The 24250-nt window shown below is 37.7% G+C and overlaps 1 protein-coding gene across 1 annotated transcript; it reads right to left on the bottom strand.

The window, feature by feature from the left end:
* Positions 1-100: 100 nt before the first annotated feature.
* LOC111329693 (ubiquitin C-terminal hydrolase 7) lies at positions 101-23601 on the bottom strand. Its single transcript, XM_022934458.2, has 42 exons — positions 23267-23601; positions 22948-23125; positions 21739-21828; positions 20854-20927; positions 20237-20301; positions 19346-19434; positions 18533-18641; positions 18118-18206; positions 17664-17705; positions 17380-17434; positions 16430-16474; positions 16231-16266; positions 15993-16033; positions 15575-15624; positions 15121-15203; positions 14916-15025; positions 13923-14020; positions 12641-12696; positions 12010-12042; positions 11742-11786; positions 10767-10833; positions 10388-10457; positions 9762-9822; positions 9275-9345; positions 9039-9102; positions 8481-8582; positions 8313-8370; positions 8025-8063; positions 7721-7813; positions 7232-7299; positions 7085-7141; positions 5521-5564; positions 5366-5422; positions 4625-4724; positions 3598-3665; positions 3124-3514; positions 2815-2883; positions 2665-2712; positions 2216-2287; positions 1345-1393; positions 1194-1241; positions 101-592 (listed from the first exon to the last, which is right to left on the bottom strand). The coding sequence occupies exons 1-42, from the start codon at positions 23316-23318 to the stop codon at positions 489-491; spliced, it is 3240 nt and encodes a 1079-aa protein (XP_022790193.1). The 5' UTR covers positions 23319-23601; the 3' UTR covers positions 101-488.
* Between the last annotated feature and the right edge of the window lie 649 nt (positions 23602-24250).

Raw genomic sequence — 24250 nt, 5'->3', positions numbered from 1 at the left:
AGGGTTGAAGCAAATTTTTCACAAATAAAAATACACAGGCAATAGCTGCACTTTTATAGTTATTACAAAAGAAGAATAGGAAGATCTCCAAAGGGAAGAGTTACTTAAAACAAGTTCATGTGGTCTTTATTGCATACAAGATTTCAATACGAGCCGTCATAACATAGGTAGCGCATTATCTTAATTTAATATTCTCAAAAAAGATGCGTGACAGAGAACTTTGATACCACCAAGATACCACCATTACGTGTAAAGTAGACGAGCTTTGAAAGCATTTCACTGGAATGAACTTTTCCCGAAATTAGTCTAAAAACTGCCGAGCAAATAAGGTCTTTACAACTGTACAAATTGTAAGGTCAGCACATCAATTCAGCCACTGACTATTTTCTTGAATGATTAACTTCTTAATGTGAGAGAAGACAATTCTTCCTCACACTAAAAAGAAAACGCAAAATCGGTGTTTTTTTAAAAAGACGGTCGTGCATCCCCTAGTTGTGGATTTTGATCGGTCGTTCAAGGAAGCTATACCGTGATCTCTTGGGAGCCTTGTTGAGATGATCCAGTCCCAGCCACGGTCTGCTCATGCTCATGCCTTGAAAACCAACAAATATATTTAAGTCTCCTTTTGCTTGCTAAAACGCTGCCCTCTTATTTGCAGATGAAAACACTTTTACTTTGCTAAGTAGATTATTCTTAGTTATGTCACACCAGGGCAGAATCGGAAAACTAAAATAAAATAATGCGAGTCTCAACTTTGTAATTGCCAAGATTAGTTAAATTCCTTCCGAATGGGTTGGGATCACAAGAAATTGTTTCACACTTGCACCACCAGAAGTGATCGAGCAATTCCTCATGTTAATACATTTTAAAGAGGGAAGGTGATGAGGAGCGAAAGAATTATGAACTAGGGAGATATTGCTTGATTAATTGCAAATTAATGACAAACAGTACGTATATCTTCGTCTTCCCACAAGCTAGAGGAAAAAAGAGAAAAAAATTCGAGTCCCCACGAGGGAACGAGCCACATTAGTCTAGGATGACCTTGGCCATAAATAAGTCCAAACTGTATATAACGAGTGTCGTGCAAGTTTCAGGATCAGATAAGTGGAAAATAAGAGACGACAAATTCTCTTTTTCAACCAACTTAATAAAAACTCCTTTCAATTTTTAGAGCAATGAACGCTTGTGTTTACCTGGCGTCTGCGGAAGAAAATCTTTCACTGAGACGAGTTTGTCCGATTCTGAAACAAGGCAAATACACGAAAAATTAGAAAAGTAAATAGAAAGGATGCAAGAACGACCTAAGAACTAGAACAGAAGAGGAGTCAAGAATAATGAAGTTACCTTCGGGAAGGTATATCGCTCGTCCCATGTGAATAACTGCGAATTTAACCTTCAGGAAAACATGAAAACATTTAGCTGGTAATAGCTATTATCGGCCTGTTTTTTTGTGTCTGTTCCTGATTATATGTGCATATCTGATCGTCTTTGTTCCTTTCTGTCCGTATTCTCAATTCCTCGCTTACCTGCCTGTCTGTCTGTCTATCTGTCTGTCTGCCCCATTGTACGTCTGTCTGTCTGTCTGCCAGCCTGCTTGTATGTCAATTTATCTGTCTCCCTGTCTCCCTGTCCGCCTTTCTGTCTGCCTGCCTGTCTACCTGTCTGTCTGTCTGTGTCTCTGTCAATCTGTCTGTCTGTCTGTCTTTCTGCCTGCCTCCCTACCTATCTGTCCGTCTGTCTGTCAATCTGTCTGTCTTTCTGCCTGCCTCCCTATCTATCTGTCTGTCTGTCTGTCTTTCTGCCTCCCTATCTATCTGTCTGTCTTTCTGCCTGCCTCCCTATCTATCTATCTGTCTAAAGGGAGTAAGTTTCTAAAGAAACTGCGGTGCTGTGTCGGTGGGGGTAACAAGGTAATTTGGTTATACCAACTAAGTTGAAATTGTAAATTGGCCACAGTAGAGAGATAAAAGCTGACGTTTCGAGCGTTAGCCCTTCGTCTGTTTGTTTGTCTTCCGGTCTACCTGTCTTCCTCCATGCCTCCCTACCTGTCTATCTGTCTACCTATGTAACCATTTCCCTCTCTTTCCTCTGTTTTTTAATTTACTTTTTAGTAGGCCTGTCTTGTTTGTTTGTTTGTATAACTCTACGTCTGTCTGCTACAGCTTCCACCTGCTTTCCACTGGTATTAGTTGGAAAAAAAACAAAAGTAACTTGCCTTTTCAAATTCTTTTTCTTGAATGTCTATCTTTTCTTTTATTCTTTCTTTTAACTTGTTAATGGGTTCTCCCTGTTGATAAAATGAGCGTGTTCTTGTTAAGAGTTTGTGGTCCAAATAGGAAACAGAGGTTATTTGATTCAATTGTACACCTGCCACATTCAGAAAGGATGCCACACCCATCTCCTGACTAGCTGCTTTCCAGGGGTTTTTATCGAGACCTATAACCAGTGACCAATTGCTACACAAATAACTTAAAGGAATGCATAGTTACTCTCCATTTGAGTTTCTGATGATGTCATTCTTCTCAGTTTCTGGGGGTTTTCTTAACCTGTTACGCTCATTCCAAGTCAATGAAACTCCTCACTTTGTTAGGTATACATGTGTTTTGCACACCATCAGATAAATTTGTGCCACTTGAATTTCTCCCTTGATCTACAAGTACTTACGTCTGTTATCCTTAGTAAAAATGGAGTTCCAAATGTCTGATAAATTTCCTGTTAAAAATAAAAAAGGAAACAATTTTGCCACGACATAACAGACTTTTGACGATATCAAGTCACATCGTAACACAAATAGGACGATTATAAAGAATTTACCTTATTGAAGTGAGCCACAGGAACTAAAATTTCCTCTTTTGCTAGTTCTAATTCATCTTCGGGGATTTCCTTAAAAACAAACAAAAAAAAAAAAAGAGTAAATGGCATGCGATCCGTCAACAGATAAGCTTTTTTAATTCTAACGTCTACAGTTAAAGGGACAAGTTCTAATATGCGCTCCTGATACTTTAAAAAGGATTAAGGATTGCTAAGAACGTTAACTGGTCTTCAAGACATCATGACTGACTAAAAAGGTAAAGAACCGTTCTCAATATACACCAGTTTTCCTTGAAACATCACATCCATTACCTCTATTCTAAACGTTCTTTGTGACTGGTTGATGAGATGTTCCAGTGGAACGTCATTGTTAACATTGTTAACCACTTTGGAGCTGATAATCTCTAGAAGTCGAAGTTTTCCCGTTCCATTCGGCTGTAAATCAACTTGTTCCCGTGCTTCGTTGAGAAGGTCTGCCACCGTCCCATCTTTATTCGGAAAAAGAGCGAGTTCTCTCTCCTCTTTGAATTGGTTGGCAACCCAAATACATTTGAATTGTCTCTTGTTTTCAAGCTGGTCGATAGGTATGCTTAGTGTTTGGTAGTAGAGTTTCTTTGGTGCTCGTGGTTTATAGTAAATCAATAGATCCCGCAAAGTCCCTTCATATGTACATCTTAATGCACTCCCCGGTGCATCGCGATATCTGAAACGCAAAAGATGTATTGGTATGAACTGGATAGAATTTAAAGAGGTAAAAGAAAAGATATTCAATTCACAGTCACTTACGCCTGTCCTTTGAAAAACTGCAACATCATTGGATCAACCTCTAGGTTTGCTGCTACAGCCTTGGCGACCTTACGAGAACCACACAAACAATCCATTGTTTAGCGACTTCATCAAGTGTATAACGTAAAAAAAATGCTTAGGAGAGCATAGAGACAAGATACTTCATTACACCACCAAGGCGATCCGAAGGCCAATGACTAAAATCAATTAATTAACTTGCTGTAATGCAATCCCACGAGGGCCAATACTGTACCTCTGTCAGACCGGGTATTTTCTCGAGTGCTCCCGCGCGACTCTGGGGAAGATTTTTTTTCTCTGCCATATCAAGAAGGCGGTCATTACGGAAGACTCTCTAGGCAGAAATAGTTGTAAAGCTGGACAGTAGCGTGTATTCACTTCAAACGAGACGAATTTCGACCTAAAGGATCGTTATCAGCAAATTGCTTAAACACAACATACAGGAAAACAATTTGATTCCAATTCTCATAACTCCTAATTTGATACGGATGCCTGGAACAATATTCTGCCTGGAAAATGAATCGAGTGACGACCAAGGAAAAGAAAGGTATAACATAAATCACGTAAAGCGCGCGCTCTGACTGGTCAATTCAGTGTCTACTATTTGCCCATGGGTGTACACTGCTGGCGTGAGCAAATGTTTCGCAAGCAATTGTTTTATTTTTATGTTATAAAACTAATGGTTAGCACCATAGCAACACTACTGAGTTATGAATGCACTTGGGAAGTTTGCTCAGCACTCAGAAAGCTGTACGCAAGACTCTCACGCTTCTTTCGCGCTTAGCAACCTCCCGTGTGCATCCATGACTCAATAGTGTATGCTGTGGTGTTTACCATAAGTTAATTTGAGTGCATGGGTTTGCCTCCAGAAGCAAACTTGTCACTTGTTTGGATAATGTTTGAGGTCTCAAAATACCCCTACGTGTTTCAGCATATAAAGCTTATTTTCCTCTAGACGGGCAAATGGATGTAAAGTCCAATTTCTTTAGAGTAAACAATTCACACTGACCTGCATATAGTTCATTCTTATGGAGAGGGTAACACTAAACCCAGGGTCGTTTACAATGTTCTTGTCACAAAATATGACTTCCACTCTATTGTGAAGATCCCTGGAAAATCATGGAAAGCAACACTGTATCAGCACGTTCGGCTAATGTTACTACATACCACTCAAAAAGGCGTTCTTTTCCGAATTTTCAACATCTCAAACAATACATTGAACACCACAACACCCTACCTGAAATAATTTGAATATATCAACAAAGTTGAAATGGTAAATTGGCCACCGTTACGATTATAAAAGCTGACGTTTCGAGCGTTAGCCCTTTCTCGGAGCGAATAGAGGAATTGTGGGTTGTGTGTGCTTTTAAAGGCAGCAAATGAAGCTACGTTATTGGTGGGAACATGGCAACGAGAAAAACACGAATAAATTAGTGGAATGAAAAGCGTTCGTTGATACCTGTGGGATTTAGACTGCCGAACGCTTTTCATTCCACTAATTTATTCGTGTTTTTCTCGTTGCCATGTTCCCACCAATAACGTAGCTCCATTTTCTGCCTTTAAAAGCACACACAACCCACAATTCCTCTATTCGCTCCGACGAAGGGCTAACGCTCGAAACGTCGGCTTTTATAATCGTAACGGTGGCCAATTTACCATTTCAACTTTGTTTATATATTCAGATTATTTCGTTACCCCCACCGACGCAGCCCCAAACAGTTTCTTTAGAAACTATCAGCCTTTTACCTACCTGAAATAGTCTGCTACTGTGGGTAATTCACTTGCACTCAGCAAATCAGGTTCACATCTAAACAAGACGCAACAGTAGTAAAATTAACCATTTTTGCAATTAAAGAGAAGTATTTTTGCAATTGTTTCATTTCACTTCATTCCATAGGCACATACCTTTGGAAACAGATAATGTCACCATCCATAAGTTCTTCCACTCCCTACAATAATGATATTAAAATAATGATATGTAACTGCCACGTATGCAAAATAAGGTAACAATGGTAATGACTTTCGGTTGTAAACATAAAAACTACAATTTCCACTAGTTCATTTGCCAAGTTGTTATTGGACAGTTTGTTATCAGACAGTTCAATAAGCCAATCACATTCAAAGTTTTAGTTCAAATCAACCAATCCCAACCTTGTTTTCTTTTAATGCAAATTTTCCCTTCTTCATAACTTGGCTAACATTCTTTTCTCGGAAATTGTAATTTTTACGACTAATTGGCAATAAGACCTCGTGTCGTCCAATTCGGTCTGTAATCATAATCGCGATAAACAAATCGGGGTCCTGCCGCGTAGTCGTTCGATTTTGTTATCACTCGTAAGATTAAAGACTGAATTGCAGTCCACTCACTCCCATTACTATTACTTATTAGGCCACCTAACAATATCCCAAAAGGTAAGATGATGTTTTTATAAGCACGGAAACACTTACCCAATTAGGCCACCTAACAATATCCCAAAAGGTAAGTCTTTTTACGAGAAGTGTAAGATTGACAAAGCGTCGATAATGTTTAAACGAATCCATGGTGCACTACCTAGCTATTTAAACGAGCATATTTCGATCAACAACTCAAGACATTCAAGAACTACGCGCTATTCAAACTTTAATGTACTGTGCCCCAGATATAACAGGGAAACTGAAGGTGGGCGCACCTTTCTCGTCACCGGAACCAAAATTTGGAACGAGTTACCACTACGCATACGGATGGCGGACAGCATAAGGTGCTTCAAGCACAATATGTGGACTAATATTTTTTCGCAGCAACAATTTTTAAGTCATTTTTGTGTATAGTTTCCTTTTTTTCATTCTTACTAGTTATATTGTATATATTCATACATTTTATTAGTTTCTTTACTTATCTTGTAATTATATTATATTATATTAGTTTTTATTTTCATATTGTATTATACTAGTTTTTATATTGTAATTATTTCTGAGTGAGGGCCACAAGTTTATTAGCTATGCTATTATGTGTTACCCTCGTAAAATAAAGTCTTTATTATTATTATTATTATTAAGATGATGTTTTTATAAGCACGAAAACACTTACCCAATTAGGCCACCTAACAATATCCCAAAAGGTAAGATGATGTTTTTATAACCTCGGAAACACTTACCCAATTAGGCCACCTAACAATATCCCAAAAGGTAAGATGATGTTTTTATAAGCACGGAAACACTTACCCAATTAGGCCACCTAACAATATCCCAAAAGGTAAGATGATGTTTTTATAGGCTCGGAAACACTTACCCAACTAGGCCACCTAACAATATCCCAAAAGGTAAGATGATGTTTTTATAAGCACGGAAACACTTACCCAATTAGGCCACCTAACAATATCCCAAAAGGTAAGATGATGTTTTTATAAGCTCGGAAACACTTACCCAATTAGGCCACCTAACAATATCCCAAAAGGTAAGATGATGTTTTTATAAGCTCGGAAACACTTACCCTTTCAAACGAGACATTTAGGTCTTTGATTTGCTCAACATAAGTTGTTTTCACTTCCTACAAAGAGTCAAACAGAATGAGGAATACAGTCTGTGGTTAAGAAAAAAAAAACCAATACATCAGTAAAATTAAGTCAAATGCTTCCACCTCAAACATGGCTATTGGTGTTCCTGGCGGTAACCCAGCTTTCTCACTTAACATGGGAATGAGATCCACTGAAAAGAACAAAACAGGATCAGTTAACTTGTGTAAATAATAACGGCGATACCTTGACAGACTGAATGCCGAGGGAGAGGTAGGAAGTTACGCACGCTAGTACAAACACTAGTGGTTGATCTTATATTTTTGATGAAATATCACACCGTATGTAGACTATTAACTCTGTAGTTTAAGGGAGCTTATCATTGACTAACTGACTGGCCATGCTAGTCAACGCATTAAAGGATACTTCGTCACTAATAAGAACCAACTGGACTGATCAATCTCTGAAATTGAATCGTCTGTCTAGGCTCAGACCATAAGTGACCATGAAAACAAACCCCCCCTCGTCACACCCCTCCCCTCCCCTCCCCCAATATTCTTCAAGCTACTCAAATTACAAAGATCCGATGTGCTCGTAAACGACTATTAACTTACCGAATTTTGTTGACAAAGGAGTGTAAAGATGACACACACAGGAGAGTGTCTTTTGAACAGGGTCATAATGTTTGAAGAATAGCAGGACGTCATCTGCAGCAGGTTAGACAAAAAGCAAAATCTTACGCCGATACCCATCTAAGGTGATTCAGTCTTACATAATTGTAGTAATCTGAAATTTTTGCTTCTACAACTTTGAGTGATAATTGATAGTATTCAGTTAACATTAAGAAACTGTTTTTAAAAGTTGAAAATGTTGCAGCTACATTAAGCCCTCAAAACATTATGTTCAAAAACAACTTACTTGTCTTATCAAAGACTGGTAGCGACACTTTTCCTTCTTCTACGAGAGCACAACATGATAAGTTAAATTTAACAAATCACTGTACATTGACAACGAAGGATCAATTGAAGAGTGAAAATCACCATTGAGCTACACTGAATTTCTAGATATACTGTGATGTGCCCACATGAAAAATCTCATGCGACCGGACTTTAAGTGATTGCTGTATAATTTTAATGTCTTGAGCGAGTCAGGCAGTTACGTTTCAAAAGCTAAATGTCAGGCCATACAGAACATTAAAATTCTTACCAGGGTCAATTGTTTCTAGGAATACACACCACAGCGATCCGTCAACGATTTGGCCCAACTGCGAGAGAACAACAAAATACACAAAGTTGAACATCTACATAGATTGGTCAAAATTTCAAAATGAAATGTAATTGTGGCTGCTACAAAATTGCAGGTTTATCAACTTACCGTTTTATCCAAGCTTCCTTCTATGTCAAATAAACTCGGCCTTGTTGTACCATTGCTTCTCGGCTGAAGTGGCCACGGTCTAATTTGATTCGCAGGATATCCCTGTAACGCAAAAAGACAAGGTTATAATAGGTAGTTCGGTAAAGAGACTTGACCTCAAACCGAAAAATAAAGGAAATATGCCACAGAAATACTTGACAGTATCTAAATAATACATCCTTTACGACACCGATCAGAAGCATCCGACCACGGAAACGCACTGCAAACGCACAGCAGTTTAGAGTCAGTGATACATCGCATTCACGTTACGTTGAATGTTTACGCCACCGCGTTTCAAAGCGTCACCCCTTTCAATGGTGTTGTAAGGAGACTTATTTAGAATACGTATAAAATCTTGTTCTTTTTCCTTGAGAGTACATTTGAAATTGGACTAAAGAACTGTCGAGTAAAGATGTATTTTAGTGAGAGAAGCACTTGAGAAAAACCGACAAGCAAGAAAATGAGCAGAGTTGCACCAAAATAAAAAATAAGATTAAAACAACAAGCGGAGTTTCATACCAGACCATCAGCAAGAATATCTAACACTTCGTGAAGTTTCTTTGATTTTAGAACTTTAAAACTCCTAATGAGGAAAAAAAATTGAATCAATAGCCTTAAAAGTGAACTCTTCATTTATGGAGTTCTAGGTCAGTTCTCGCTTAGCATGACAGTAATTCTATGATAAAGCTTCTTTTGATACAGGTTCATAAAAGTGCGTTCTGTTTCTGAGCTTGGCACATGCTGTTGACACTCACTTCACTTTGGTTTTCTCAGGATCAAAAAGATCAGGTCCCTGGTGTCCCGCGAATTGGTCTTCAGTCACAATCTAAAAAAAAGAGGAAATAAGTAGAAGTTAACCTTACACAAAAGATATTTATATCCTGGAAAACAGGCGCTGTATTCTTCTTTTCTTTTCATGCAATCGGAGATTATCAAGGGTAAACGCGAGGCAAACGCGTTATGCAAGTGACGCGCGAAAGGAGTAAAAGAAAGGCACGTGACCCGCACTATGTGCTCGCCTCGCACTTACAGCTGCTGGTACAAATAAAACGCAAAAAATGTTAAATCTGTTACGCCGGCTACGATATTCATAACAAAGCAACAGCTGTGCACGTATGAAACATGAATATATTTCTATAGGGATGTTATTTGCCCCAAACGGATGTTCACTACCAAAAGACTGCAAAAAGATGCGTGTCTGCTTGTAGATTAAACTTCAAACGAGTTGGGTAATAAACTTACATCCACTGTCATGTACAAATGAGCCTCTTGTCTCTCCTTCCTTCTCTGTGCTTCAAGTCTCCTACAAGTCAATAATAAATGCCATAACTTATAGGCGGAAATTCGTGTCCTATCTGGAGTTCTCTAGGCCAACCCTGAAAGTTTCATGTCTTAAAAGATGTGTCGAAACATTGCTCTCACAAAACAAAAGCCTGAAGTTGCAAACGATTCCTCGGGAATACACATGTCTTTCAGAAAAATTTGTCAAATTTGAATGTAGTGTGGTCACAACTCTACTGGAAAGGTTAGTCCAACTATTATTCAGAAGCAAACCAAATAGGAAGTTCTGCAGTGCGACCAATGTGAATAAGTTAAAAGGTTGGAAGACTTCCGTTATAACCATCGGTATATAAAAGTTAAGTATCGCAAGCATTGTACAAATAAGCTGAGTAAGTTATTTACTAAGTGTTCCTTAACAATCAGAAATATAGAAGTACACAACGACTCCGGGTAATACATTGTCTTTCATCACAAGGTGATGATGACCACATCACCACATCACCACACCACCACATCACCACATCGCCACATCGCCACATCGCCACATCGCCACATCGCCACAAACTTAACTTAAGCTGTTTTCTTACTTCTCTTCCTGTAGTCTTTGTACAAGTGTATCAGGAATTGAACACTCATCTACATCTTCAAGAATATCCTCTGTGAAAAAGAAAAAAAAGTACCATATTAATCACCATATAGTGCTAACTACACTCCTTTTAAGCAAAGGGGACCAGTTCATCCCAATATTCCAGCTTTGACATTGGGTTTTAATTCTTTTCACGAGTTCCTGAAAAGGAATCTTTTTTCACAAAATTTCTATCCGCAAATTTACCTCTGGCCCCCAACTCCATCTACTAGTGCCAGTTCTTCTGACTCACACCAAAAAGTAATGAATGTGAGTCATTATAAAACGTGGGACTGCTTAGAGCATCACATTGCCTGTTAATGATTAACTTGGTTACTTACTCATTTCATTATCTCTGATGTAAACCAACATATACGCATTTGTACAATGCTTTACTGTGATGTCATCCTGTAACAAATCAATGGCTTGGTCAATTTTCACACCACCCACAGAATGAAGCCTGTTCTAAGAATGCTGTGCACCAATGAAAAATCTGATCATAACTGTTAAATAATGTGTATTAGTATATACTAAAGCAGTGGATAGCGTTGAAGGCGCACTCTGATTGGCTAGTCAAACTCTGAATATCCTTTGCTATTAATTTTACCTCCGAGCAACTCGGGAAAAAATGGCGTCCCGGTTTACATCCGTGACAAGCTAAGAAATAACTCAAATTAACGACGGTGGTGTATATTATCTCACTGTTTTAGTATACACTAAAACAACTATTTACCTTGGTGTTGGTGGTTAGCGGTGGATATTTACTTCGCCGCTTCGCGGCTCGGTAAATATCCACCACTAACCACCTCCACTTCGGTGAATAGTTGTTAAATATCAAGTGTGCCTATTGATCTACTGTTTATACAAAAGCCAATTTGGACATCTTGGTATCAAATGTAATTTATGGTGTTGGAGTGTCAACAAATAAGCCGGAAATTCAATACTTCTGTGGCATGAGAACAACAGGGCTTGGCCCTGGACCCTTTAGTGAAGGTATATTATGGGTATAGACCTGTGAGTATTTAGCTCTAAGAGCCTGGGCCTGGTTCCATTTCCAGTCTCCTTCCCCTACAGGGTTTTTTTCAACAGGTTTTTTTCTAGTCACTGTTCTAATGATTGTAAGTTGTTGCCCAGCTCTCGGCAAATGTTATGATTCTGTTGATTCTGTATCATACATGGATTGTACATATGGTCTTCTTCATATACTGTGATTTGGTGCTCGGCCAAATAGTGCAAAATAAACCTAATGGTTCAATATTTGAGCTGTCTGTTGTGTAGTAAAGCTGAAATAAGAAATTCAAATCAAATCTGCATACCTCGTATCCTCCAAAGTTATTGTCAATTGCCTCTTTTTTGGTAGCCTGAAATATTTAACAATGGCTTTAAATAAGGAACAAATATAAATCCCAACTCTGTTACAACACCCAAATTCATTAAAGAACACTGTTCACCAATTGAGACACGTTTCTCTAAACACACTTACTCTGTGACACATTTTGGATTTTGGTTATTCATTTCAGTCCTCTATAGCTAATGGCAGATAAGATTGGTGTAAAGAATTAAGATGAAACCCAGTGAACTTACCAACGACACAACATCGTCATCAAACTTGCACCACTGGAAATTAAAGGAGTTGTATCACTAAATGGTCACCAAATAGTGAGACAATTTACACCCCAAACTAAAACATATAGATACAAGGTTGAAACAGCCTACAGCCAAAATTTTATGTCCTGGAGTAAGCTAGAAATGTTTTAACCAACAAAAATTGTCTTTGAACACCACTCACATTCTTTCATAAAAGGCCATCTACATGTAAACATCATGGAGAACTGAACACCTTGTAACATTACTGGTATGTCCTTCTTAGCCCTGCGTTGTTCCATACTTGTCTAAATGTTTACATGATTGTATACCCCCTGATAGCCACCATTCTCATGTGATCAAACCACATCACCAGTGTCAACTTGAATACAAGATGTACTCAAAGTCTGAAATCACAATGACTCCTGTTCATTGTGACTGACTCTCTGTTCTTTGGTAACAACCCTTTTAGTAGAAAAATTTGGGACATATAACACACACTGAAATATTCTGGATTAGGATGGAGTCCTACAGGTTACTGTTTAAATTCAACACCCCAAGTGCTTTGACCAACTCTCATACGCAATCACTGATGAAAATAATGAACAAAAACAGATACTACAAGCCTTACCCTCCCGTCACCAGTGGGGTTAATGTACACAACATAATGTCCTCCGTGGTTATCTCCTAAAAATAGAAATCCCAAATAACTAAAAGTTAAGAAAAGATTACCAGTAGATATAACAAGGAAACAGCATAAAAAACTGCTGGAGTTTGCAATGAAAGCACTTCCTTTCACCCTCTGGGGCCATGGTATGGTTTAAAATACTTTTTTTGAATATTGTTAAATGGAATTTAACATACTTAGTTAACGACTAGGAGCAAATCTGATCTGTTGCGTTTGGCTGGCATACTGTTAACATTTGCCTGGTGTTTGAGTGCGTTCCGTAGTGGTGTAGCAACATTGTGTCCAGTGGTTACCTCTATCTGTGCATGTGCTGGTTCTCCCATGTGCTTGCATTGTGTTGGCTGTATGATAGCGTGGCATTGTGGTCCGTGAGGATAGCTGTTCGGTGTTCCCTCCCTCCCTTCCCATTTTGCTTTCATTTAGGGGTTTTTAGTTGGTTATATTTGTTCATGTATTTATTTTTCTATCTTATTTATTTGTCTCCTTATTTTCTCTTCCACTAAGCCTTCTGGCTCCAGTGTGACGGGTGCTTGTCAGGGCTCAGTGCAGGGGGCTCGTGGCTGGGTTGCTGGTTGGGCAGGCCAGTCAGGTGTTGTAGTGCCTTGGGTGCAACTGTGGTTGCAGCCCCCTGGCCCCTTGAGCACCTGACCTCCATTTGTGACTTGGGCATTGAAGTATCTTAAATAATTATTCCATCTGATGAATTAATTTTAAAGGTGCACATTTGATTCATTTTTTGACACGAGGGTGGAACATAGAAATTAAAATACGAGTCCCTAACAAGCAATTCAACCTTCCCCCCTCTGATTTTGCCATCCAAAGCTTTACCACTAAGCTACAGAAAAGTGGTTGGTGAGGTATGCCTATGGGGTCTATAGGTATCAAGTTTCAATATTTCTGATGTTTGCCACAAGCAGGACAATTGAGGTATAGGAACCATATATATGACCTAGCTCATAAAACTTTTGCTGCAGCTTGGTCTGGGGGTTCAATTCCTCATGGGAGACTCAGATTTGTTTTCCTTTATTTCACTCCAATGGTGAAATCTTTATTTGTTCAGTTACCACATTGAATATGCAACATTTTCTTATTTCTATTCACAGTACCTGTCTAGATGAACGTGTACCAGACAAACTGGAGATTTTACCTCCAGAGGAAAGACATGCAATTGTGTTGAAAAGAAAGCTCTTTTGTCCTCAATGATCAAAATTTAAAATGGACTCACCACTATGTACAAGAACAGCATGTAATGTATACTGTCCTGGATGCTCTTCAGGATCTTGAAGAAATTGGTTTAAATCAAGCTTCTCCATAAATTCACATCTGGAAAAAATCAAAGCAAAGTAAAAACTAAATAAGATACTGATCTCACCAACTCAGCCCAAAATTTCTTCAAGAGGCATTTCATTGTGATGAACAGTGCTCCAAGCTATGCTTTGCTACCATGGCCAGTGGCAAAAAAATTGAGTGATTAGATTTTCAGCCTCAAATTGGTAACCTGTGTTTGGCAGTCAGGTAGCAAGCTGTGATACTTTCATTCTCTAACTTTCATGATCTGGCTCCAGTTGTTCAAAGGGCGGATAACGCTATCCACCGAATAAATTGCTATCCAGCCGATAAGTGTTACCAAAATGTACTGCGCTATCCACCAGATAGAGATTTATCCAGTGTATAGTGTTATCCATCCTTCGAACAACTGGGGCCTGAACTTTGAGTGAGATAAACATTTCCATATTAAATATCATTAGCACTTGGTAAATGCACCTCTCTCCTTGGTTGTGCAAGTGTCTTGAGATGATTTATAGCCACTGAAGACTAAACTTTTTTTTCTGGCAACCACTTCCAGGGCTCACGACTAACTGTAGCCCACTAGCCACAGACTAGCAGAAATTCAGTTTTGGCTAGTGGTTTATAATTTTCACTACCCAGTTTGGCTAGTAAACAAACTGAAATTGTTGTAACATCTAAAAACATGTAAGATGTCACCAGCCACTTAGCTAGTAAGTTGAAAAGTTAGTGTCGAGCCCTGCACTTCCTAATTTTCAGCTCCCAAATGATGATTTTGAAAAACTTTTAAAGTTGCCAAAACTGTCAAGACTGTATTGTTCATTGCCAATGAGGCCAGAATTAATTTTGCACTTTGACCACAAACACTTCTCAAGCAGAGATAAATTAGTGGAAGTTCTCTTTTTTAAGTGTAACAATTCATCAGACTAACCTGTCATTTATTTTAACATTTGTGTCTGTCATTGGGTCATACTGAAATCTCATTAACTGAAGATGGAGAACAGGAGGCAACTTTGCAAAAATTACCCCCTTTTTAGCTTCCTGATGAAAGAAGACAAAATCAAATTCAGAGGTGAAACATAATGGAAATGAACACTATAAACTGAAAACAACATTTTATTGGGTAACACATGTACCTGAAGACCATATTCCCCAGCATCATATTTGTTGTCGCCATCCAAAGTTTCCACAGCAATGTACTCTTTGAACGACTCATAAACTGAAATGGTATAGCAAATGAAAATAAAGCATAAGTTTGTAAGGTGAAGTCTGATCTCAAGCCAAGAAACTGCAATTGCAACCACATATCCCAGTTTCTAGTAAACATGAAGGGGCTAGGAGTATTGTGTGTACCCCTGGATGGGATGCTCATTCATTGCAGGTTAACCCCCTCCCCTCCCTCCCTTCCCTTGCAATTTGTCAGGATTTCCTGACAGTTTGCCAGCTCCCCTTAACACTCCTAGGTGGAGAAGAACTTTAAGAGTGAAGCATCTTCCCCAAGGAACAATGACTAACATGCCACTTGTCCATGATTGCATTGTTGCAAAAATAACAGCATTTATTACACATGTAACCACTGCCAACACTTACTGTCTTTCTTTCCCTTAACATTCAGTTGAATATCATAGAATGGCTCTTCTCTGAAATTGGAATTAAAATTGTTACCAGGGTAAAATAAAATAAAGTAAAAATATTGATTAACAGTAACTACCAACAATCATTTGCAACCTAACTTTCAACTTAAAACAAAATTCTCATTAAATGTATATAATTATAAACTATTTTAATTCACAAACCTTCAAAAAGAACAAGGGCTTTCCAAAGACCAAAACTGGATCATAATGATAATAAAAAATCACACGCCAGTCTACAGTATCTGAACATTAACCTGCATGGTGGGAAGAAATTGCTTATAGAATGCATGGGGGGACTGCTGGATGCAGCAACATTGGTACAATTGAAGCTACCACTGACAATGTGCTATTGAGTATACTTTTTAACATCTTACCTCTGCGATACATAGTCCACATTTGTACACTTGATATATGACTAAGTGAAAAAAAGAAAATACCTCAATTAAAAATTGTGAGGTACAAGCATGACTTCAGTTCAACCCTATGGGTCTAAACCAAAGTTCAATACAGTAAGTCCCTTACATAGTGAACAATTGGGTAAGGGACAGTTAAAAGTATCTTCAAAACGATTTTACATTTCAAAACACCTTAAAATGAAACTCCCATACATACCAGCATTTTTCCTTCTAACAATCTTGGAATTGTGCCCTACAAAAAGAGGACAAAGATCATGACACTTCTGTTTTCACATGCTCCTGCATGACCTGCTCACATCAGCAATGCAAAGGACTGTACCCATACATAACAGACCCGTAGACACTTTTTCAATTGATAAAACATTGCTGGACATCAAAGCAGAGTAATATCTCACCTCAACACAAGTTCCCTTCATTTTGCTCTCCATGTTATCCAATAACTGTAAAGAGGTTGTGTAAAATAAATGTTTGAAACTTTTAACCCGTTAAACCCCTAGGAGTGGTAAGCATCAAATTTCTGCCAACAGAATCACCCATAAATCATGCATTAAGGTCATGAGAATATAGGGAATGATCAAGAATTCAAGAAGCTCTTAATTGTTAGACAAATGCTCCCTGTAAGTACTCCTTTAAAGTATGAAAAACTTGCATACTGATGCTGGGGTGTAAAGGGCTAATGAAGCTAAATTGTAATTTAGGAAAAATCTATTTTAGAGTCTTTGAAAGCAGATAATTACAACATGGCAAAACCCAAATGGAAAGTCTTGACATGGTTGTTATAGCTATAAAAACAAACATGGCTCGACCATCTCCACGAGACCAGGGCTCGCCACTAACTTTTCAACTTACTGGCCAAGTGGCTAGTGACAACTTAGATGTTATGACAACTTCAGTTTGTTTACTAGCTAAACTGGCCAGTGGAAATTGAAAACCACTAGCCAAAACTGAATTTCTATTAGTCTGTGGCTAGTTGTCTACTGTTAGTGTTGAGCCCTTGGGACCTTCCTTAGCCTGATCAATTGTTGATTATTTCAATACACATTCTGAGCAAAAAGCTCATACATACACTAGCAGATTGGCTTGGAGGCAAATTTGACATATTGTTACAGGACCTTTGCAGTGATGCAGGTCTTTCAACAATCCAAAGTTGCATGTTTATCATTATCAGCATCATCAGGCACTGGTTGTTAGATAGCACTATCCCCCCAGATAAATCATTATCTAGTGGATGAGTGTTTATTTCAGTAATAACCAGACTGCAATATCCACTGGATAACAATTTATCAAGCAGATAGTGTCTTCCACTCTTCAAAGAACCAAGGCCAGTACTTTATCACAGGCTTACCACTCGACACAATTCTTGAACATCATGCTGCATAAAGCTGTCAAGTGTCTCCCACCTACGACAAAAAGAACAGGCAATATTTCTTGGTAAGGGAAACAATCCTCTAGACATGAAGGTGTATATTTAATCTTCCTACAAAGCTGCATGCAAAATCAAACTTCCAAAAAATGTTATGAATTTACATGTAAAATCAATAGCCAAAGTCAGTAGCAAATTATTTAATTTTAGCTCAAACTGTTTAATTCATGACAAGGATACAATTTAAGTATCTGTAATACACCTACCCAAATGATCGAGTTAACTTCTTTGTGCCAACTGCTTTATCACTATTTTGAAAATAAAAATACACATTCACAGTCAGATTAAAGTTAGCAAATGTAGACCACTGCACAAGGGCTATGCCAGGTGAAATATTAAAACACAACGCAACACAAAAAAAGATCCATTGCTTATAATAAAATATTTCTAGTCACAACATGACAATCATAACTCATACCCCATTCACATAAAGCTAAAACATATTTTCAAGCTGTTTTGTCAAACTCAATTGATATCACTATCTTGATAGATCGCAGCTGGTTAAACTGATGTTTGTCAACATCAAATTTAGCACAATGAAACATAAGTTAAAACTGGTTTAATGAAAACTGTTTTCCTGGTGAGAATGGCATGTGGTGCCTAGAAAGGAAATCTGAGACACCAGAGAAAGTAAAATAAAAGTTCCTTCTTTAAACTGACCTGTTTTGTAGCTCATAGAAAGTTCTTTGAAGGGCAAAAGCCACACTTCTATTTGGGTCATCATTCTCTGTGGGCATTTGATACACAGCCTGCAAAGATATTGTTTTGCAAAAACCTTCAAATTGTCCATCACATCATAACTTTGTTGATTCATTTTGGTGTTTCTCTGTTTGTTGTGCATGTACAACACACTAGTTCCAGACCAAAAAACCGCAGACAACAACACTCAAAATGTAACTAATTAAAAATGAGCAATACTTCCATAAGAGTGCCAAAAAGAAAAAGGATATTTAAGAAGAACTGTTTCCATTAAGCATTCTATAAAAAGACTGGATTATCCTTGAGCAAAGCAGAGGTTGAGGGAAATGTTCATTATGGAAAAGCTTGTGCAGTAATGAATTCTTTTGTGCCTTACCTTTCTTAGTTTGTTCGTAAAATATAAAGTTTGTAGCAAAGAGTTCATGTAGCATGTCGCCCCTTGATTCTTCAGTCCAACATAACCAGTATGTTTCTTTGAATCCCACCTATAAACAAATAAATTCCTCCAATTTACAAATTCAAACCATGTACTCTGTCCTACTTTTGTACACCATGCTTATTAAACTAATGGAACACCTGATCAGTAAAACACCTTTCCCATTATTTCCCTTATGTTTTTAAAATATTTCAATGTTGCAAATCTCAATAATTATTGTTTACTATCTCAAATTCTAATAGCTTCAAAGAAGATATCATTCATTAAAGACAGTCTTTCTAGAAAGCTTACCCCTGCATATACATGTCCTTATAAAAACAGTACTGTGCATGTGTAAACAGCTGCTGTGTTTAATTTGATTTTTAATGTTCCTCCATTTGACTCAAATGACTTCCACCTTATTACACCTGGAAGTATTTTTAATTAACAAGTAATTCAGAAGTTCTTTGGTGTATTACTGATAGCTTCATTGTTTGAACTTTATCTCTCCTAACTTCTCATCAGAAGCTCTCCTGATTGTCTATCTTGTGTTTCTTCAGAGAATTTGTTATTGGATCAACTAATAATCTACTAGTTGATATTTTTCTTTCTACTCGTCACTTGTCTGCTTGATACTGTTTTGATACAGATTGCTGTAAAGAAACATTCTGTCTTGGTCACTCCTAGCAGTTAAAGGGTTACATTATTCTGTCTGAGCTGACAACACCTTTTGAAAGCTGGAGCAGGAAAGAGAAAAGCATCTACAAGACTTACGCAACTCCATGGGGAGCTTCTGCTGCTACCTGTACTTCTAAGATGATAGAGTCATCTTTGATAAAACCTTTGTTAGGATCAAGAGCATCCTGCATGAAAATAAGTAAATATTAGACTATACATGTAAGAATGTTTAAGAGTAACAGCTTTGTCTTTTGAGCACTTTACCCAAAAGCCAGTTCTAACCACACAGTTGCTTAATCTATTCAGTGATCTGATATGACTTCAGTACGACTATAACTGTTTTGTATGTTCCCATACAACACCTAAAAATAGAAAGAAACCAACTGAAAATGCAATACCAGCCAGCAATATCTGCCAGGCTAACTAAGGTAAAATGTTTACATAATTACGAAGTCAAGCAAACCAACATTACAAGTCATATTTCCTGAATACAAGATATCATAGGAATAGTTTTGCCTGTGTGAGGTCAGCTTGCAGGATGAAGCTGGGTCCTGATTGCACAACGACCAACATTTCATGATAATAAAAAAATGTTGGCTAATCCCTAATTATATTTTCCCCTGTCTATATCCTAAAACCAAACAATGGGAAACATCCACAGATCCCAGATTCTTGTCCTATACATTTCACAACTCTCAACAAATATTGAGTGTGTGCACCTGTAATATATTGGATATTGAGTCATTTCTGGATTTAAGGTTGAAATGCTTCCTTGAGACCAGACCACCACTCTAACCAAAGATTAGTTAAATTCTAATATCCCGTTCCCCTTTCTCCTCCACCTGTTGAAGATTCAGAGTCTACAATTCAAGTCTCACAGATCTGAGATGCAATGCAAGATGAATGCCCCAAAGTTGTGTGGATGGCTTAAGACAAACAATCATGTAGCAAGCATGAGTTTGGATCAGGAAGAGCAAAATGACTTACATTCCATGGTACAAAGTGACTAAATCCCCAATCATTTTCCTTTGCAAAGAAGAGATGGGAGATTTCTGAAGAGAAAGAATCAACAGTTAAATGAAGAGATATGCATTGAAAAACAATTCCTTTCCTAGACTGTCACTTATGCCGCGAAATGTACACAGTAACGAAAATGGATGTGACGAAATTTCATCAAACTGAGTGAATGTTCATGGATTTGATGGTTTTGGCAAATTTTAGTAAAATTCATCAAAGTGAAATCAGCTAGGCAGATTTGAAGATTTTGATGAGTTTAAACCAAATTCATCAAAGTGAAATCAGCTTGGCAGAATTGACAATTTTGACAAAATTTCATCAAATCTACCATTATTGTCTACTGCAAGTATTACTGGACATATCATCATCTGTCTATTAAATTTAAGTCTATAGGCAATTAAACGTTCTGTTGGATCCTTGGTTCACATTATCATAGAAATATGAGTCAATAATAAATAGATATTATCTGTTGTTTTTCAAATCAGACTCTCACTTTCTACTTATCTAGTTCTATCAATTTTGTTTTAAGATTACAGAACAGATAGTTTCAAAATAATCTTTTACAATATTACAATCCAGAAACTCACTTCTTGTAAAGTCTTCACCTCCTTCTTGTTGAGTGACAAGAGTTAACCTTGCAGAAGCCTGGCAAGACCATGATCTGAAGAAAAAAAGGCAAGTGTTTCAAAAGACACCACAAAAAATTGCTTATACGTCCTAGTTGAAGCCCTGGGTACAATATAAGAAAGATAACCCCCAATATGTTCTTTTAGCAAACAATCTTTTAAACAGACATCAGTAACGTTATTAATTTTCTCATTCATGATACAAGTACCACTAAACTACTTCAATTACATATAAATTGCGCACTCACAAAGTGAGTAGAATTCAATTCAATAATGACATAACCAATACCCTTAGGCTTTTGCAGTAAATGAAGACCACCTACAGATTTTGTAAGCCAAAATTTGAATAGTTCCTGCATTCCATGGTTCAAATAAGTAAATAGAGCTACCTGTATACTTTGTTAAATATTGTAGGACTAGAACCACAAATACTTATTTAAAAAACCAAATTACCATTAACACTAGTATAAGTAGTTTAATATCCTTTATCGTAGACAATAAATACAAGTAAAATTATTGTAAGACTGCTTTTGAAATTTCCTTTCAGAAAAGAACATCACCTGTGACACACAGTATAGTTAAAAATAACTCCAGCTGTTTTTTTAACCACCTATTGAAGAAAAGGATGATGTATGCATTGTGACAGATGTGTTTATCTTCCACTGTGGTAGATAAGAAACACACAAATGAAGCACTTGTCTAACTAAACAGAGTCATCAACAACTGAAGATTGTAATATTTTGACTGCTATACTTTAAGCCAATGTTTTGTGATACAGAAAAAGGCTGGTTGACTGGCAACATCTACAATAGCATACAAATTGACAAAAAACTGTGATACACTTACAGTGACTCTGTCTCTGGGTTACACTGCAGAAAGAATCCCACACTCTTGACTTTCTCATGATTAGAATACCTTGGCATACACATGATGCGCCTAGGGAAAAAGGGAAAAGTCCCATAATTTAATAACCTAGCAAGGAAGCTAATAACCAATCAATGCTTAAAAAAACTGTCATGAATTTTTTTTTAATTATTTCCATAAACCATAAATTTCTAGTATCAGTCACAATATTTGAAGTTGAGAGAGATAAATATACTCAAATGAAATAAAACAAACAAAACCATGCACATGAAATACCAATTTTTATCCTAGTGATAGAATTCATAATTTAAAAACAAACCAAATATGAGATACTAGAGCATGAAAGACAATAGTGAGGTTTAGAACTTTCACTTTCCTCTAACAACCAATCTAATATTATTCTCCCCTAATCCCTCCTTCTCTCCTAGTTATCAATTATGGGAATTATCAAGGACAGTTTGCTTAAGATGCAGTAGACAATAAAAAAAAAAAAAACTTAAAAAAAAAACTGTTTCTTCAAATCTGCTAAGAAACTTGGAGTCCATAGTGATGATAAGGAAATCTAGCATAGGAAATAGGGGAAAAAATTCAAATTAAGAACCCCAAATGTTAGGTGTAGATAATACAACTGCAGATGTGCATTTTTAAGCAAAATGACAACCAATATTAAATTTGCGTAGTCACCATCTAAGCAAAGTTTTAAAGAAGAAATGCTTTAAGCAATCCTGACTGCCAAAACTTGAACAAAAGTTTTACTGATTGTCTAAAGCAAAGCCATTTTCATCACCTCACTTCAACCAACCCAAAGCATTTGATCGTAAACAAACTAGAATAAGCTGCTTAACACATCCAAGTTGCGGCAAGGAAAGAGAGTAAACATCAAAACATTGCAACTGTAAATAGAAGTACAGTTTCCATTCTCACAAAGGCAAGATAAAGAGAAAAAATTTTCGTGGATGAGAAATTACCAGTTAAATGTAACAATCAGATTAATAACAACCATACAACAGCTAAATATAAGGGTTCAATGAATAATTCATATAACTTAACCGATTGCGGGATAAAACTTTAGACCTCTGAGCCATGGTATCTCAGTAAATTAAAGAACTCTAAATCCTCAACGATCAACCGATAATTAATTAAGCCATAAATTCAAATTTCCCTCACAGCTGATAAATTTTGATGCCTTACCATGGTAAATTCCTCACGTATATGGGGTCACTAAGAGTTGTCTTGTCTAGTTTGCTAAAATTGAGCACAGTGAAACGAATTGTTCCTTCAGGTCTCGCCGTGTCCTCTTCCATCACAACATCCTGCGGTTCACTCGGAGAAGAAAGTCCATTTGGCACTGTAGAATCTCCACCGGCATCTAACGGAAAACGCGTGAGCAAAACGTTTGAATTCAACACAAGTTACGCTACCTAGAACTATAATGTAGCTTCCGTGATGAGCAAAATGTAACCGGAGAGGAATTCTAAGCGAGGAATTGAATTGCCTTCATACAACATACCTTCTTTTGTATCCATTTCCTCCTGATCGCTTTCATTTTCCGAGGCATTCATTCTTTCTTCTTCCACTTTGCAGTTTGAAATCTTGGGACGACTTTTCGACGAGCGAGTCCCCGTTACTACCTTGATGTGTTTACTAGCTATGCGTCCAATTGCGCCCCAAAATCCCGAGCCGGGAAACACGGCGATTATTTCTTATTGCATCGACAGTTTCAAAAACAAACGACGAAGTGTGTGATCGTCAATCGCAAAGGAAAGGAAAGTATCTAAATTCTACCACTACAAGCTCATTTCGTCCTCCATTGTGACATTTGGCTCAGGCTACCCGCAAAGAGTTGTGGGTAAAGAGGCTGCGCAGTTTGGGCCATACCCTCTCCCCATTCCACAGAGGATCGTCGTCCATAGTCTTGTTAAAGAGAGCGAAGCCGGCTGTGAGTTGGATATATTCCAAGCAGAAAATTTTTATTGCAAGAAATAGTTGAAGTTGAAGTTAGCTTTGAGGTTGAAGTTCATTTATTTGTTTAAGCAGGTTGATTAATTGGCAGCTGTAATAGCTGTGGACCTGCTGTCCTAACCCACCCACCCCACCCCAGGGGAGGACATCCATCTCACAGTAATCTCGTGTGTGGGAAATTAACGTCTCCTGCCCCAACCCTGCAGGAGACGGGACCTCCATTTATTCATCCCTATCCGAGAAGACTAGAATATCTAACCATTTCTTGATGTTATAGAAAGGTAGCAAATTTTTCTAAATTATTTTAAGACCTTGAGTGTTGGTCCGGCCGGGGCTCGAACCCTCGACCTCCCTCACTACAGTCCAGCGCTCTATCCATTGAGCTAACCGGGAGGCGGTTATTTACTTATTCAAGTGCTAAAGGGTTTCCTCACTGTTTTATGAGAAAAAAGAGCAGCCTTATTTACGACGGGCAAGAATCTAAAGTGTTCTGAAAGTTTCGCAGTTTTGTGAGTGGAACCTAACGTGTAAG

Source organism: Stylophora pistillata, chromosome 10, assembly GCF_964205215.1.
Source record: "Stylophora pistillata chromosome 10, jaStyPist1.2, whole genome shotgun sequence".
NCBI lineage: Eukaryota > Metazoa > Cnidaria > Anthozoa > Scleractinia > Pocilloporidae > Stylophora > Stylophora pistillata.
The sequence above is the reverse complement of the archived record's forward strand: the minus strand, read 5'-3'. Positions and strand labels throughout refer to the sequence as shown.